This window comes from Bos javanicus, chromosome 1 (genome assembly GCF_032452875.1).
Source record: "Bos javanicus breed banteng chromosome 1, ARS-OSU_banteng_1.0, whole genome shotgun sequence".
Classification (NCBI taxonomy): Eukaryota; Metazoa; Chordata; class Mammalia; order Artiodactyla; family Bovidae; genus Bos; species Bos javanicus.
The window spans coordinates 50591729-50604578 of record NC_083868.1 but is presented as its reverse complement, the minus strand read 5'-3'; the positions used below and the strand labels follow the sequence as shown (position 1 = coordinate 50604578).

At 37.4% G+C, this 12850-nt stretch overlaps 1 protein-coding gene across 11 annotated transcripts in view; it reads left to right on the top strand.

The window, feature by feature from the left end:
* CBLB (Cbl proto-oncogene B) overlaps positions 1-12850 on the top strand; it is a 229245-nt gene that overhangs the window by 196748 nt on the left and 19647 nt on the right. For 8 of the 11 annotated variants that reach the window (XM_061383872.1, XM_061383754.1, XM_061383358.1 and 5 more), the window contains 3 exons: positions 6026-6123; positions 6236-6367; positions 9067-9207. In XM_061383872.1, coding sequence (XP_061239856.1) covers positions 6026-6123; positions 6236-6367; positions 9067-9207 — 371 coding nt within the window. The remainder of the gene's footprint in view (positions 1-6025; positions 6124-6235; positions 6368-9066; positions 9208-12850) is intronic. The other 3 variants (XM_061383797.1, XM_061383595.1, XM_061383679.1) reach the window with 2 other exon arrangements.

The following is a 12850-nucleotide window of genomic DNA, read 5'->3' as shown; positions in this document are numbered from 1 at the left end:
AATTATACTCTAGTAAAACTTTGCTGTAGGGTACATACAGTGGTGATTTTCATGGATTTTCAAAAGTAAGCTATTTTCAATGCTTTTTATCACTTCTAAGCACATATCTCATGAAGAAATGCTGTTGCTTAGAAACTAAGGTATTATACCAACCTTCCTTAGAATTTTTCTTTATAATATAAGGATTAGTATAACATATTTATTTTCCTTCTTGGTGTGCTACCTGCTTCAGATCTCGAAGAATTGAAACAAATTATTTCACTTAACTATTTTTATCAGGTACTATTTTACTTTCCCTTTTGGATTAAACAAGCATGTGAGGAATAGTGTTTGGCTTTCTTTTCTTCTTGTCAGCTGTTTATTCTTCCTCCTATGGAGACAGCCTCGGTCTTTGTTATTAAAAATGGGTGGTGTGTATTGAAATATTAGATTGTCTTTATGATTCTGCATTTATATAATTGAATTAGTAAATCATAATCTAATAATATTTCACTTTTTTTTTTTTTTACATCTGACGTATTAACATTCAGTGAATGCTCAGTCGTGTCTGACTATTTGTGACCCCATGGACTATAGCCTACCAGGCTCCTCTGTCCGTAGGATATTCCAGGGAAGAATACTGGAGTGGGTAGCCATTTCCTTCTCCAAATATATTTAGTACTCAAGAAGTCAAATCTCAGTTTCAAACTTCTTTCCTGAGCTCCAGTTTTCTTTGTATAATTACATCCCTGGAGCTCTGCCTGGTGTATACAGAAGAGGGCTCAGCTACTGCTCATATCCCAGCCTTCTTGCCTTGCAGTATCTCTTTATTGACTGAGGAATAGGAGAGCTGTTGAACACTTCAGTCATCTATGTCATCTTTACTTATGTGCCATTTATTTTTGAGGTCAAGTCAGTCAACAGAGTGTTTTATGAGTGGAGTGTTCCTTTCCAGAAGAAATATCTAAAAAAAATGTTTTGATGCCTTTCTTCAAGTATTGTACTATAATACTTGGAAAAAGAGAAGCAAATTTCCATTTAAAGCATAGATCTGCCTTAATGAATTACATGGTTAGAATTATCACATTTCAGCACTCTGCACAATTATTAACCAGGGTTATTAACACTTAGCCGTCCAGCGCTTCACATTTCAAAGTGTTATTCGCTCAGTCATGTCTTTTGTGACCCCATGGACTGTTGCCCGCCAGGCTCCTCCGTCCATGGAATTCTCCAGGCAAGAATACTGGAGTGGGTTGTCGTTCCCTCCTCCAGGGATTCTTCCTGACTCAGGGATCAAACCCAGGTCTCCCACATTGCAGGCAGATTCTTTACCATCACAGCTCAGAAGATCCTGGGTTGGGAAGATCCCCTGGAGAAAGGGGATGGCTACGCATGCTAGTATTCTTGCCTGGAGAATCCCATGGACAGAGGAGCCTGGTGGGCAATAGTCCATGGGGTCACAAAGAATAGGACATGACTGAGCGACTAACACTTTCACTTTCACATTTCACAGTGAAAACCAGTGTTCTTTTGCAGATTGCTGGCCTTAAGGGCATTTATTGGTAAAACAATATCATTGAGAAGACAGAGAAATAACTGAGAGATAATAATTTATTATGTTGCTGCTGCTAAGTCGCTTCAGTCGTGTCCGACTCTGTGCCACCCCATAGACGGCAGCCCACCAGGCTCCCCCATCCCTGGGATTCTCCAGGCAAGAACACTGGAGTGGGTTGTCATTTCCTTCTCCAATGCATGAAAGTGAAAAGTGAAAGTGAAGTCGCTCAGTCGTGTCCGACCCTCAGCGACCCCATAGGCTGCAGCCCACCAGGCTCCTCCGTCCGTGGGATTTTCCAGGCAAGAGTACTGGAGTGGGGTGCCATTACCTTCTCCGAATTTATTATGTTAGAAGAGCCGTATGTCCACTGCTCTTATTAAGAGAAAAAAGTTATTCCTTAACATCAAATATCTACTGTTAAAATTTTCAGTTCCCCTGGCTCTTAAAAATTTGTAGTAATTTTAAAAACTGAAGTAAGATGAGATTTTGTTTTTGGTCTCCTTGGGATCTCACTTTTTTTCATCACTGGAGAAGTAAAGGGTATAATTTTAAGACTTTAAATTTTAATTGTCACATCATATTGGATGAGACTTTTGGTGACAGGCCTCTGAAATCCTGAAAATAAATTTGATTTATGACCACCATTAGCATCTTTCTACAGTTATAGAGGAATAATAAATGTTGATAATCCCTAAATTTAATTGAAGTGAATTTTTTATTTGATTGATCTTGAGAGCTGATGGATGAAGTATCTTCTTAGGTCCTCTACAAAGCACTCTAAACTTAGACACCTTTCTTTCTGCATTTTTCCTCTTTTTGGAATATCAGGAGAAGTAAATTGTCAATATATAGAAAATGTTAAACTGTAGATGAATAATTCAGTTTCAGTAAAAATCCATCATTTTATGAAAATACATGGTAACTATTTTTAAATGAACCATCTCTGTCCCCTTAAAGAGATGTGGCCACCAGAGAGAAAGGAAGTGAATTTCAGATGAAGCGCTTTGCAATAACTATTCAAATGTCCAATATCTCCTCCATTATATATGTACTTTTACTTTGCCCCAAGAATTCAGAGTAAATTGAGGAAAAGTAAAATATAAACTCTGCTTTCTGTAGCTCTTTGTGAGCAGAGTGAGCAGATAGTCTGCTGCACAGTTATATTCTGAAAACAAAATAAGCCCAGTGCTTCTCTTCCTGTGCCTTGGACTTATCCATTGTGTTCAGTTTGATTCCAAAGCATTAAAGCCAACAACAAAAATACCTGTTTAGTAAGTATTGTCCTCTTAGTGACACCCAGATTAAAATATTTGTTGTGTACCCAAGGCCTTTTTGCTAAAGTCATTTTTCTTTCTTTTTTTTTTTTTAGTTTTATTTTATTTTTAAACTTTACATAATTGTATTAGTTTTGCCAAATATCAAAATGAATCCGCCACAGGTATACATGTGTTCCCCATCCTGAACCCTCCTCCCTCCTCCCTCCCCATACCATCCCTCTGGGTCGTCCCAGTGCACTAGCCCCAAGCATCCAGTATCGTGCATCGAACCTGGACTGGCAACTTATTTCTTACATGATATTTTACATGTTTCAATGTCATTCTCCCAAATCTTCCCACCCTCTCCCTCTCCCACAGAGTCCATAAGACTGTTCTGTACATCAGTGTCTCTTTTGCTGTCTCGTACACCGGGTTATTGTTACCATCTTTCTAAATTCCATATATATGCGTTAGTATACTGTATTTATGTTTTTCCTTCTGGCTTACTTCACTCTGTATAATAGGCTCCAGTTTCATCCACCTCATTAGAACTGATTCAAATGTATTCTTTTTAATGGCTGAGTAATATTCCATTGTGTATATGTACCACAGCTTTCTTATCCATTCATCTGCTGATGGACATCTAGGTTGCTTCCATGTCCTGGCTATTATAAACAGTGCTGCGATGAACATTGGGGTACACGTGTCTCTTTCCCTTCTGGTTTCCTCAGTGTGTATACCCAGCAGTGGGATTGCTGGATCATAAGGCAGTTCTATTTCCAGTTTTTTAAGGAATCTCCACACTGTTCTCCATAGTGGCTGTACTAGTTTGCATTCCCACCAACAGTGTAAGAGGGTTCCCTTTTCTCCACACCCTCTCCAGCATTTATTATTTGTAGACTTTTGGATCGCAGCCATTCTGACTGGTGTGAAATGGTACCTCATAGTGGTTTTGATTTGCATTTCCCTGATAATGAGTGATGTTGAGCATCTTTTCATGTGTTTGTTAGCCATCTGTATGTCTTCTTTGGAGAAATGTCTATTTAGTTCTTTGGCCCATTTTTTGATTGGGTCGTTTATTTTTCTGGAGTTGAGCTGTAGGAGTTGCTTGTATATTTTTGAGATTAGTTGTTTGTCAGTTGCTTCATTTGCTATTATTTTCTCCCATTCTGAAGGCTGTCTTTTCACCTTGCTAAGAGTTTCCTTTGATGTGCAGAAGCTTTTAAGGTTAATTAGGTCCCATTTGTTTATTTTTGATTTTATTTCCAATATTCTGGGAGGTGGATCATAGAGGATCCTGCTGTGATGTATGTCAGAGAGTGTTTTGCCTATGTTCTCCTCTAGGAGTTTTATAGTTTCTGGTCTTACATTTAGATGTTTAATACATTTTGAGTTTATTTTTGTGTATGGTGTTAGAAAGTGGTCTAGTTTCATTCTTTTACAAGTGGTTGATCAGATTTCCCAGCACCACTTGTTAAAGAGATTGTCTTTAATCCATTGTATATTCTTTCCTCCTTTGTCAAAGATAAGGTGTCCATATGTGCGTGGATTTATCTCTGGGCTTTCTATTTTATTCCATTGATCTATATTTCTGTCTTTGTGCCAGTACTATACTGTCTTGATAACTGTGGCTTTGTAGTAGAGCCTGAAGTCAGGTAGGTTGATTCCTCCAGTTCCATTCTTCTTTCTCAAGATTGCTTTGGTTATTCGAGGTTTTTTGTATTTCCATACAAATTGTGAAATTATTTGTTCTAGCTCTGTGAAGAATACTGTTGGTAGCTTGATAGGGATTGCGTTGAATCTATAAATTGCTTTGGGTAGTATACTTATTTTCACTATATTGATTCTTCCAATCCATGAACATGGTATATTTCTCCATCTATTAGTGTCCTCTTTGATTTCTTTCACCAGTGTTTTATAGTTTTCTATATATAGGTCTTTAGTTTCTTTAGGTAGATATATCCCTAAGTATTTTATTCTTTCCGTTGCAATGGTGAATGGAATTGTTTCCTTAATTTCTCTTTCTGTTTTCTCATTATTAGTGTATAGGAATGCAAGGGATTTCTGTGTGTTGATTTTATATCCTGCAACTTTACTATAGTCATTGATTATTTCTAGTAATTTTCTGGTGGAATCTTTAGGGTTTTCTATGTAGAGGATCATGTCATCTGCAAATAGTGAGAGTTTTACTTCTTCTTTTCCTCTAAAGTCAGGAACAAGACAAGGGTGCCCACTTTCACCATTACTATTCAACATAGTTTTGGAAGTTTTGGCCACAGCAATCAGAGCAGAAAAAGAAATAAAAGTCATTTTTCTACTTGACAGAAATACCAGAGTTTTGTTCATGGCAATGGTGAAATTATGCCCCAGGCTCTAGTTCTTTGAAAATGCCTATCTGAATTTTCATGGACTTGCTGAATATTTAATAATTCTCCTTCCTTGATAATTCCCTGATAGCTCAGTTGGTAAAGAATCCACCTGCAAGGCAGGAGACCCCAGTTCGATTCCTGGGTCGGGAAGATCCGCCAGAGAAGGGATAGGCTACCCACTCCAGTATTCTTGAGCTTCCCTAGTGGCTCAGCTGGTAAAGAATCTGCCTGCAATGCGGGAGACCTTGGTTCGATCCCTGGGTTGGGAAGGTCCCCTGAAGAAGGGAGAGGCTACCCACTCCAGTATTCTGGCCTGGAGAATTTCATGGACTATATAGTCCATAGGGTCACAAAAAGTCGAACACAACTGAACGACTTTCAGTTTCTTTCCTTTCTTGATAGGTTCCTGGTTTTTATAAGGAAAGCTTAAATTACAGAAATATAAATACACTGTTAAGTATCACTAATCAATAATGAAGTCACTGGGACTTTTACATATTTTTGCCTGCATATTACATTTTTTTTCTTCAAAAACTTGATAATATGGAAATCTTCCAAAATTATATATTAATTCCACAAGTGTTTAGGGTATGAACAGTTTTGTGTTCCTTCTAATTATTGGTTGCAGTTTTTTTTAAAAATGATTGTCTTCTATGGAATATTTACTTCTGCTTTGTAAAGGTATTTGAGTAATAGTATGTAGATAACATTACCTGTACTTTTTCCAGAAAAGTCAATTAATTATATTTATTTTCCAACTTTATCATATGAGCAAGGTTGCTGGTTCCCATCATCTCCACCCCCAAATGACTTTTAAATGGAAAGCAATGACCCTTACGATTTTTGTCCTTTGATTTCTGCTCTAGATCTTGTGATAACGGTCACTGTATATTGAATGGAACACATGGCACATCCTCAGAGATGAAGAAATCAAACATCCCTGAGTTAGGCATATATTTAAAGGGTATGTATAAAACATTCTCTTTGTATTCTACATCTTAAGGTCAGAATTTAAAGGCAAAATTCCATGCCATTGTTGTACTGAAGATACATTAAGATTTTGTGTTATCCTCTAGGAGATGTTTTTGATTCAGCCTCTGATCCAGTGCCATTGCCACCTGCCAGGCCTCCAACTCGGGACAATCCAAAGCATGGTTCTTCACTCAACAGGACGCCCTCTGATTATGATCTTCTCATCCCTCCATTAGGTTGAAACCTTTAAAACAATTTCAAGCAAACCACTCTGCCATCTCTTTCGATTAACATCTGAATTATCAGAATTCAGGGTTCAATGCAGTGCAGACTTGTTGGGTTCTGAAATTGTCTGAATTAGAATGCAGATTAGAATCTCCAGGTGATGGTGGCTCTCAAGTTCATGTGACCATTATTCCATTTAGATGATTGAAACAGTGCTGTAAGTAGCTGGCATTGGTCAGGGTTTTATCAAGTTGTCTCTTCATGTAAAACATCTTCTGAGGGCACTGTTCATTCCTTCAGGTGCTTGTGCTTCTTATGGATTTGGAGTATTCTTCTGAGATTCTCTTAAAGTACAGTTCTTACTGAATGTGTATTTACTTTTTCTTTCAGTATATAATGACCCATTTCCACTTAGCTAATTACATTATGAGGAATTATGTATTTTATTGCAGAGAGCCAAAAACAAATTCTCTCTTATAATCATTGCAGCTAGAAATAATCTGTTTCAGATTTTACTATGAAGTACACTTAATGTGTGTGTGTGTGTGTATGTGTGAAGGTACCCACAGGTGTATATGTACATAAAAGTTGTCTGGTGTGGGTGTCTATTTCATTAATTTTAGGTAGGAAGTTTCTCACCCTATTTTCAGAGGAAGACAACTTTTAGAAGTTAAAGCTTCACAATAATGTGTCACCATAACATGAAATAATGTATGATGAAGGTTCTTTTGTGAGCTTATTTGAATTATTAGGTTACTGGAAATGAACTTTTCCATTTTTTTCCCCCCAAAGACACCATCACCTGGTATTTCTGGTTACGCAGTTGAATGTCCTGCTCCTATTCTTTCTGCAGTTGAGTGCTTTACTATCACCTACCTGGATTACAAGGGCCTTCTTTACCTAGTCTTTTTCTTTTCTTCTGCTTCTTCCTCTATGCTGGTTTTTTACCTGTTACCTAAGTCTTTATGATTAGATCAGCATTGTCCTATAGAACTTTATGTGGTGACATAAAAGATCTGTATGTATGACTGTAGAACTGAATTTTAGTTTATTTAAATATCTGTATGTAGATGGTTACTACCATATCGGACAATGCAGAGAAGCATTCCAACCTTCATTTTAAAATTATTTTTAATTGGAAGGTAATTGCTTTACAGTGTTATGTTGGTTTCTGCCATTCAGCAACATATAACTCATCCTTTGGCTCTTCATGTACATCTCATATTTTATTTATACTATTCACTCAACCTAGAAGATACCATCCTTGTATTTGATGTAGTGTAAGGTTGCTCAGTTGTATCTGACTCTTTGTGATCCCCCGGATTGTAGCCTACCAGGATCCTCTGTCCATGGGATTCTCCAGGCAAAAATACTGGAGTAGATTGCCATTCTCCAGAGTGTATTTGATGAACAAATGTTTTTGAGCCCTAATATCCCAGACCTTCCTTTTCTTGGTAACACCTTGCTGAATGCCACTTTCTACCTTCCTCTTCCCTCTTACAAGGCATCTCTTTCTCTCTCTGTGTGACCTATGGGACTTTCACCTCTGAATCATTTGTGAACTTTTTTTAGAACTCTTTATGGAATCTAAGCTCCTCAGGTCAAGGCCTTATGATTTTGATCTTTACATTATCCATGTGCCTAGCATGGTATACAGGAATATCAGGGTGGGGAAAATAACAGTAGGGGCAGATAAAGGATTTGAATAAATAAGATAGTGTAGGAGATAGCTAAAGGTTCAAATGATACTAAGAACTAAGCTCTCTCTTCTATACTTTCATATATTTTACATTAGAAAAGTTTCTCTAATGATCATTAGCAAAGATATTCAGAATATTTTTCCCAAGGCAAGCTGGATGAGTGGTGAAACCATTTGTATTTAAATAAACCTTTATATTCAAGTCAATATATTTAAATCCAGAAGAATATTTGTTACTATAATATGTAGGTATTTATACTCCATTTCATTCACAAGTATTTGCGATTGCTTACAGAAATACATATACTGCAATTTTACTTCTTAAACAATCAAGATGAGGAAAAATATGAATAGGAGATAGTAAGATGTGGCAAGTGAAACATAAGTAGACATAAAAATCTGCTGCAGTATTTTATAGTTAGAAAAGGCGGGAACTATGCAAATATAAGTAACTAGCTTCGGGACCACCACAAGAGTTATTTCTATATTTAACTGTGTCTCTCTAGAGATATCTGGTAAGTAGAAAAAGATGATATTCCTCTACTGCAGGTACATTTTCTGTATATTTTGACAATGAAATATATGGGGAGCATTAGCTTAAATGAATTAAAATCCAGTGGAGCAAACTTTAAAAGATAATTTAAATTATTGGACATTAAATTTGTGTGCATGTAGTGATTTTCCAGTTAGACTGTGAACTCTTACTGTTACACAGAAATTCTGTTTTGATGATGTTGATCTTATAATATTTAGTTCAAACCTCCAGTGTCTTAATATTACAAAGGTTACACAGCTTTTTAACAGAAAGACCTGAGAGAAAAAGTCTGCATGTGTGTGTTTGTGTGTCTGTACTTCTCTCCAGACACCCCCCACAAAATAATCAGCTCCCTTTACCAAAGTTGGTCAACTGCTGTATAAACACTGCAGGCGAAGTTCTTTATAAGCAGTAACAGAAGATTATTAGTTTTGCCTGAAGTTCTGCTGCTGATACTGACCTTTCTTTAAATGCAGGCGAAGATGCTTTTGACGCTCTGCCTCCGTCCCTCCCACCTCCCCCACCTCCCGCAAGGCACAGTCTCATCGAACATTCGAAACCTCCTGGCTCTGGCAGCCGACCATCCTCAGGACAGGACCTTTTCCTCCTTCCTTCAGGTAGGAGAGAAAACCCAAGCAAACCTTTCACTTGAAGTGAAAGTATTTCTAAGATCATACTGTCAAATAAGCATTAGTAATTCACTGATTTCTAGCTCTCAAGCTGAAAAATCCTGGGCGGAAAATAGCAGTTGGGTGGGTTTGTCAGTTGTTTGGTTTATTGCCAAAAGGATTTTTAAAAATGGTGAAAGCAACAAGGAATCACAGAATTTAGAAATGTTGCTGTATGCTACAAATAACACCTCTATGCTACAAAAGGCATCCCTGAGAACCAGAAGGGCTGTGTTTGAGCTAATAGTGATGGGGACAAATTTAGACTCGCTCCTAATTCTGTGTGGTATTTCTAATAACGTGTTTAAAATTTTTTACTAAATATGCTTTAGGGTCATTTTTTATTCCAAAACTCACTATCTTCGTAAATTATACTGCTGTAATATTAGTAGGTATGTTTTTTCTGAAATATCTGCATTTGATTGTTGTGTTACTGTTTCTAATGCCTCAGTGTATGTACTAAAATTATTGGTTGAGGAAAATTAATATATAGCTTTTTGTAAAATCAAGTGAGGAGTAGAAATAAAAAGACTTAGTAAACCATCCACTTCACTAGTCACAATTATCAGGGAAAAAAAATTCTGTTATATTGAATCTGCTGATATTAACTGTTCCAGTCAGCCCTGTTGGTGATACTGTGATCTATACTCAAACGTTTGCTTCCTCAGTTTGGTTTGATTAAACATAAGATAAAGATTTTCTTTCTTAGCAACTGCTTTACTTATATGTATGAGATAAATCATGAAAGCCTTTTAAGAGTACTAACTTTGTCTTTTGACCACCTACATGCTTCATAGAAAACTTCGGGATCTTAACCATTGTCATTCACCTTTTACACTTTTCTCATGGTTCTTTTTTTCAATTTGGCTTGATAATTTAGAAGTTTGAAGCAGTTTGTACATATGACACACAAAATTATAGACATATAACTTGGAATATATAATAGCTTCAGTTCTAAAGGCAGTTTATAGTTTATGTTCAAGGAATAATTTTGAGTTTAATTTTTTGTCACTAAATACTGAATTGTCCTGTGTCACTCACCCTGTGAAATGCCTCCCTGACCTCATGGATCCCATTAATTTACTGAATGCTACTAGTCTCAGTTACATTTAAGCCCATTGAATGAAAGCTAAGTGCAGTGACTTCTTTTAAAATTAAGCTTTCTAGGAATTAGAACATTTTACACACATGCTTTTACCTGTTTCAAAAGAATCAGTTGTAATATATTTCAGTTATCATAATTTCATTGTTTGTTGCGCTTTGTAAAAATCTTCAAAAATTTTTTACTCATAATTAATTACGAGAAAGGAATACTTCAAAATGAAAAGTCACCTTTTTTATTAGACAGAATGAAACTTGTATAAACTGTTTTATTTCATGCATAGCTTTGCTTGACTGCCAGAGAGAGACTCAGGAGCAGTTATCCTTAGCCTATGGTGTGAGGCTAACATGAGACCAGAGCAGGGTCTTTTGAAACTGTTGACTCACTCTTGACCTGCTTTTGGGTTTTCCTGATGGCTCAGAGGGTAAAGAATCTGCCTGCAATGCAGAAGACCCAGGTTTGATCCCTATGTTGGGAAGATCTCCTGGAGACGGGAGCAGCTACCCACTACAGTATTATTGCCTAGAGAATTCCATGGACAGAGGAGCCTGGCAGGCTACAGTCCATGGATTCGCAAAGAGTCAGACATGACTGAGCAACTAACACACGCACTTGACCTACTTTTATACACGGAAGTACTGTAATTCCATTCCAAATAATATCGACATCCCTTGATACTAAATACTTGTAAGAAGAAAAAAATGCAGCTTTCTTCCCTGTTTCCAGTCATTCAGTTCAGTTCAGTTGCTCAGTCGTGTCCGACTCTTTTGCGACCCCATGAATCACAGCATGCCAGGCCTCCCTGTCCATCACCAATTCCCGGAGTTCACTCAGACTCACGTCCATTGAGTCAGTGATGCCATCCAGCCATCTCATCCTCTGTCGTCCCCTTCTGCTCCTGCCTCCCATCCCTCCCAGCATCAGAGTCTTTTCCAGTGAGTCAACTCTTCACATGAGGTGGCCAAAGTACTGGAGTTTTAGCTTTAGCTTCATTCCTTCCAAAGAACACCCAGGGCTTATCTCCTCTTGAATGGACTGGTTGGATGTCCTTGCAGTCCAAGGGACTCTCAAGAGTCTTCTCCAACACCACAGTTCAAAAGCATCAATTCTTCAGCACTCAGCTTTCTTCACAGTCCAACTCTCACATCCATACATGACCACTGGAAAAACCATAGCCTTGACTAGACGGCCCTTTGTTGGCAAAGTAATGTCTCTGCTTTTCAATATGCTATCTAGGTTGGTCATAACTTTCCTTCCAAGGAGTAAGCATCTTTTAATTTCATGGCTGCAGTCACCATCTGCAGTGATTTTGGAGCCCAAAAAATAAAGTCTGACACTGTTTCCCCATCTGTTTCCCATAAAGTGATGGGACCAGATGCCATGATCTTCGTTTTCTGAATGTTGAGCTTTAAGCCAAATTTTTCATTCTCCTCTTTCACTTTCATCAAGAGGCTTTTGAGTTCCTCTTCACTTTCTGCCATAAGGGTGGCGTCATCTCCATATCTGAGATTATTGATATTTCTCCCGTCAACCTTGATTCCATCTTGTGCTTCTTCTAGCCCAGCGTTTCTCATGATGTACTCTGCACAGAACAGATTTCTAGTCTGTTGCTAGTTGCTTTATGAGATCCAATGAGTCACTGTTTTTATTCATTTTTAAACCACATGTATTAGACTTCCTCTTTATCAAAAAAGTATTTTAATTGTTCTTAATGGAATATCATAGAACACGAAGGTTTCTTTCAGCTTATAAATAAGCACTTGACTATATAATTCTGCAAAGGATTAACACATTATAGTGTCTAAAAAGTGAAATAGAAAATCATAAAATCAGTTCTTCACTCTGAATTGAACTTCCTAAAAGAATCATTTATAAATACTAAACCGAAGTTTAACTCAGTAGTTGTAAAACCATATAAGGTAAATAAAGGTGATTGCTAAATTTAAACAGATATATGAGCATTTTACTGCCATTTAAAACTTTAGATCAGTGTAATGATAAGCCTTTTCTGGCATTATGAAGATTTGGTTTCCTTGAGGAAATCAGTATCCCTAATTAAAGACAGAGGTTAGATATCTTCATGATGTTAAGTGCCTCTTTAAACCAGCCTCTTTATTGCAGCATTCAGTGCCCTGCACACCTGAGTCAGGCCCACCGTTCCAGCCTTACAAGCCCACTGACTGCTCTAAAATAGTGGTTTTTAAACTACAGGGCCCAGTGTTTCTGCAAAAGAGCCTTAGGGCTCCTATACGATCAAAAAGGGGAAGTGAAGCAGGGACACAGCTCTGATGCTGCTTTTATCTGGTTTCCATTGTAGGCCTTCATGCAAGATTTCTTTTGGTAAAATAGGAATACCCACCCCACGATACATGAGCCATCTACTCTGGACAAGTCAGTCATATCTTAACAAAACCTGAAGAGTCCTCAAAAAAAGCTTTATGCTTTCTTGTCTACAAACCAGGGCTACTGCTAGCACATATATGCTTTTAT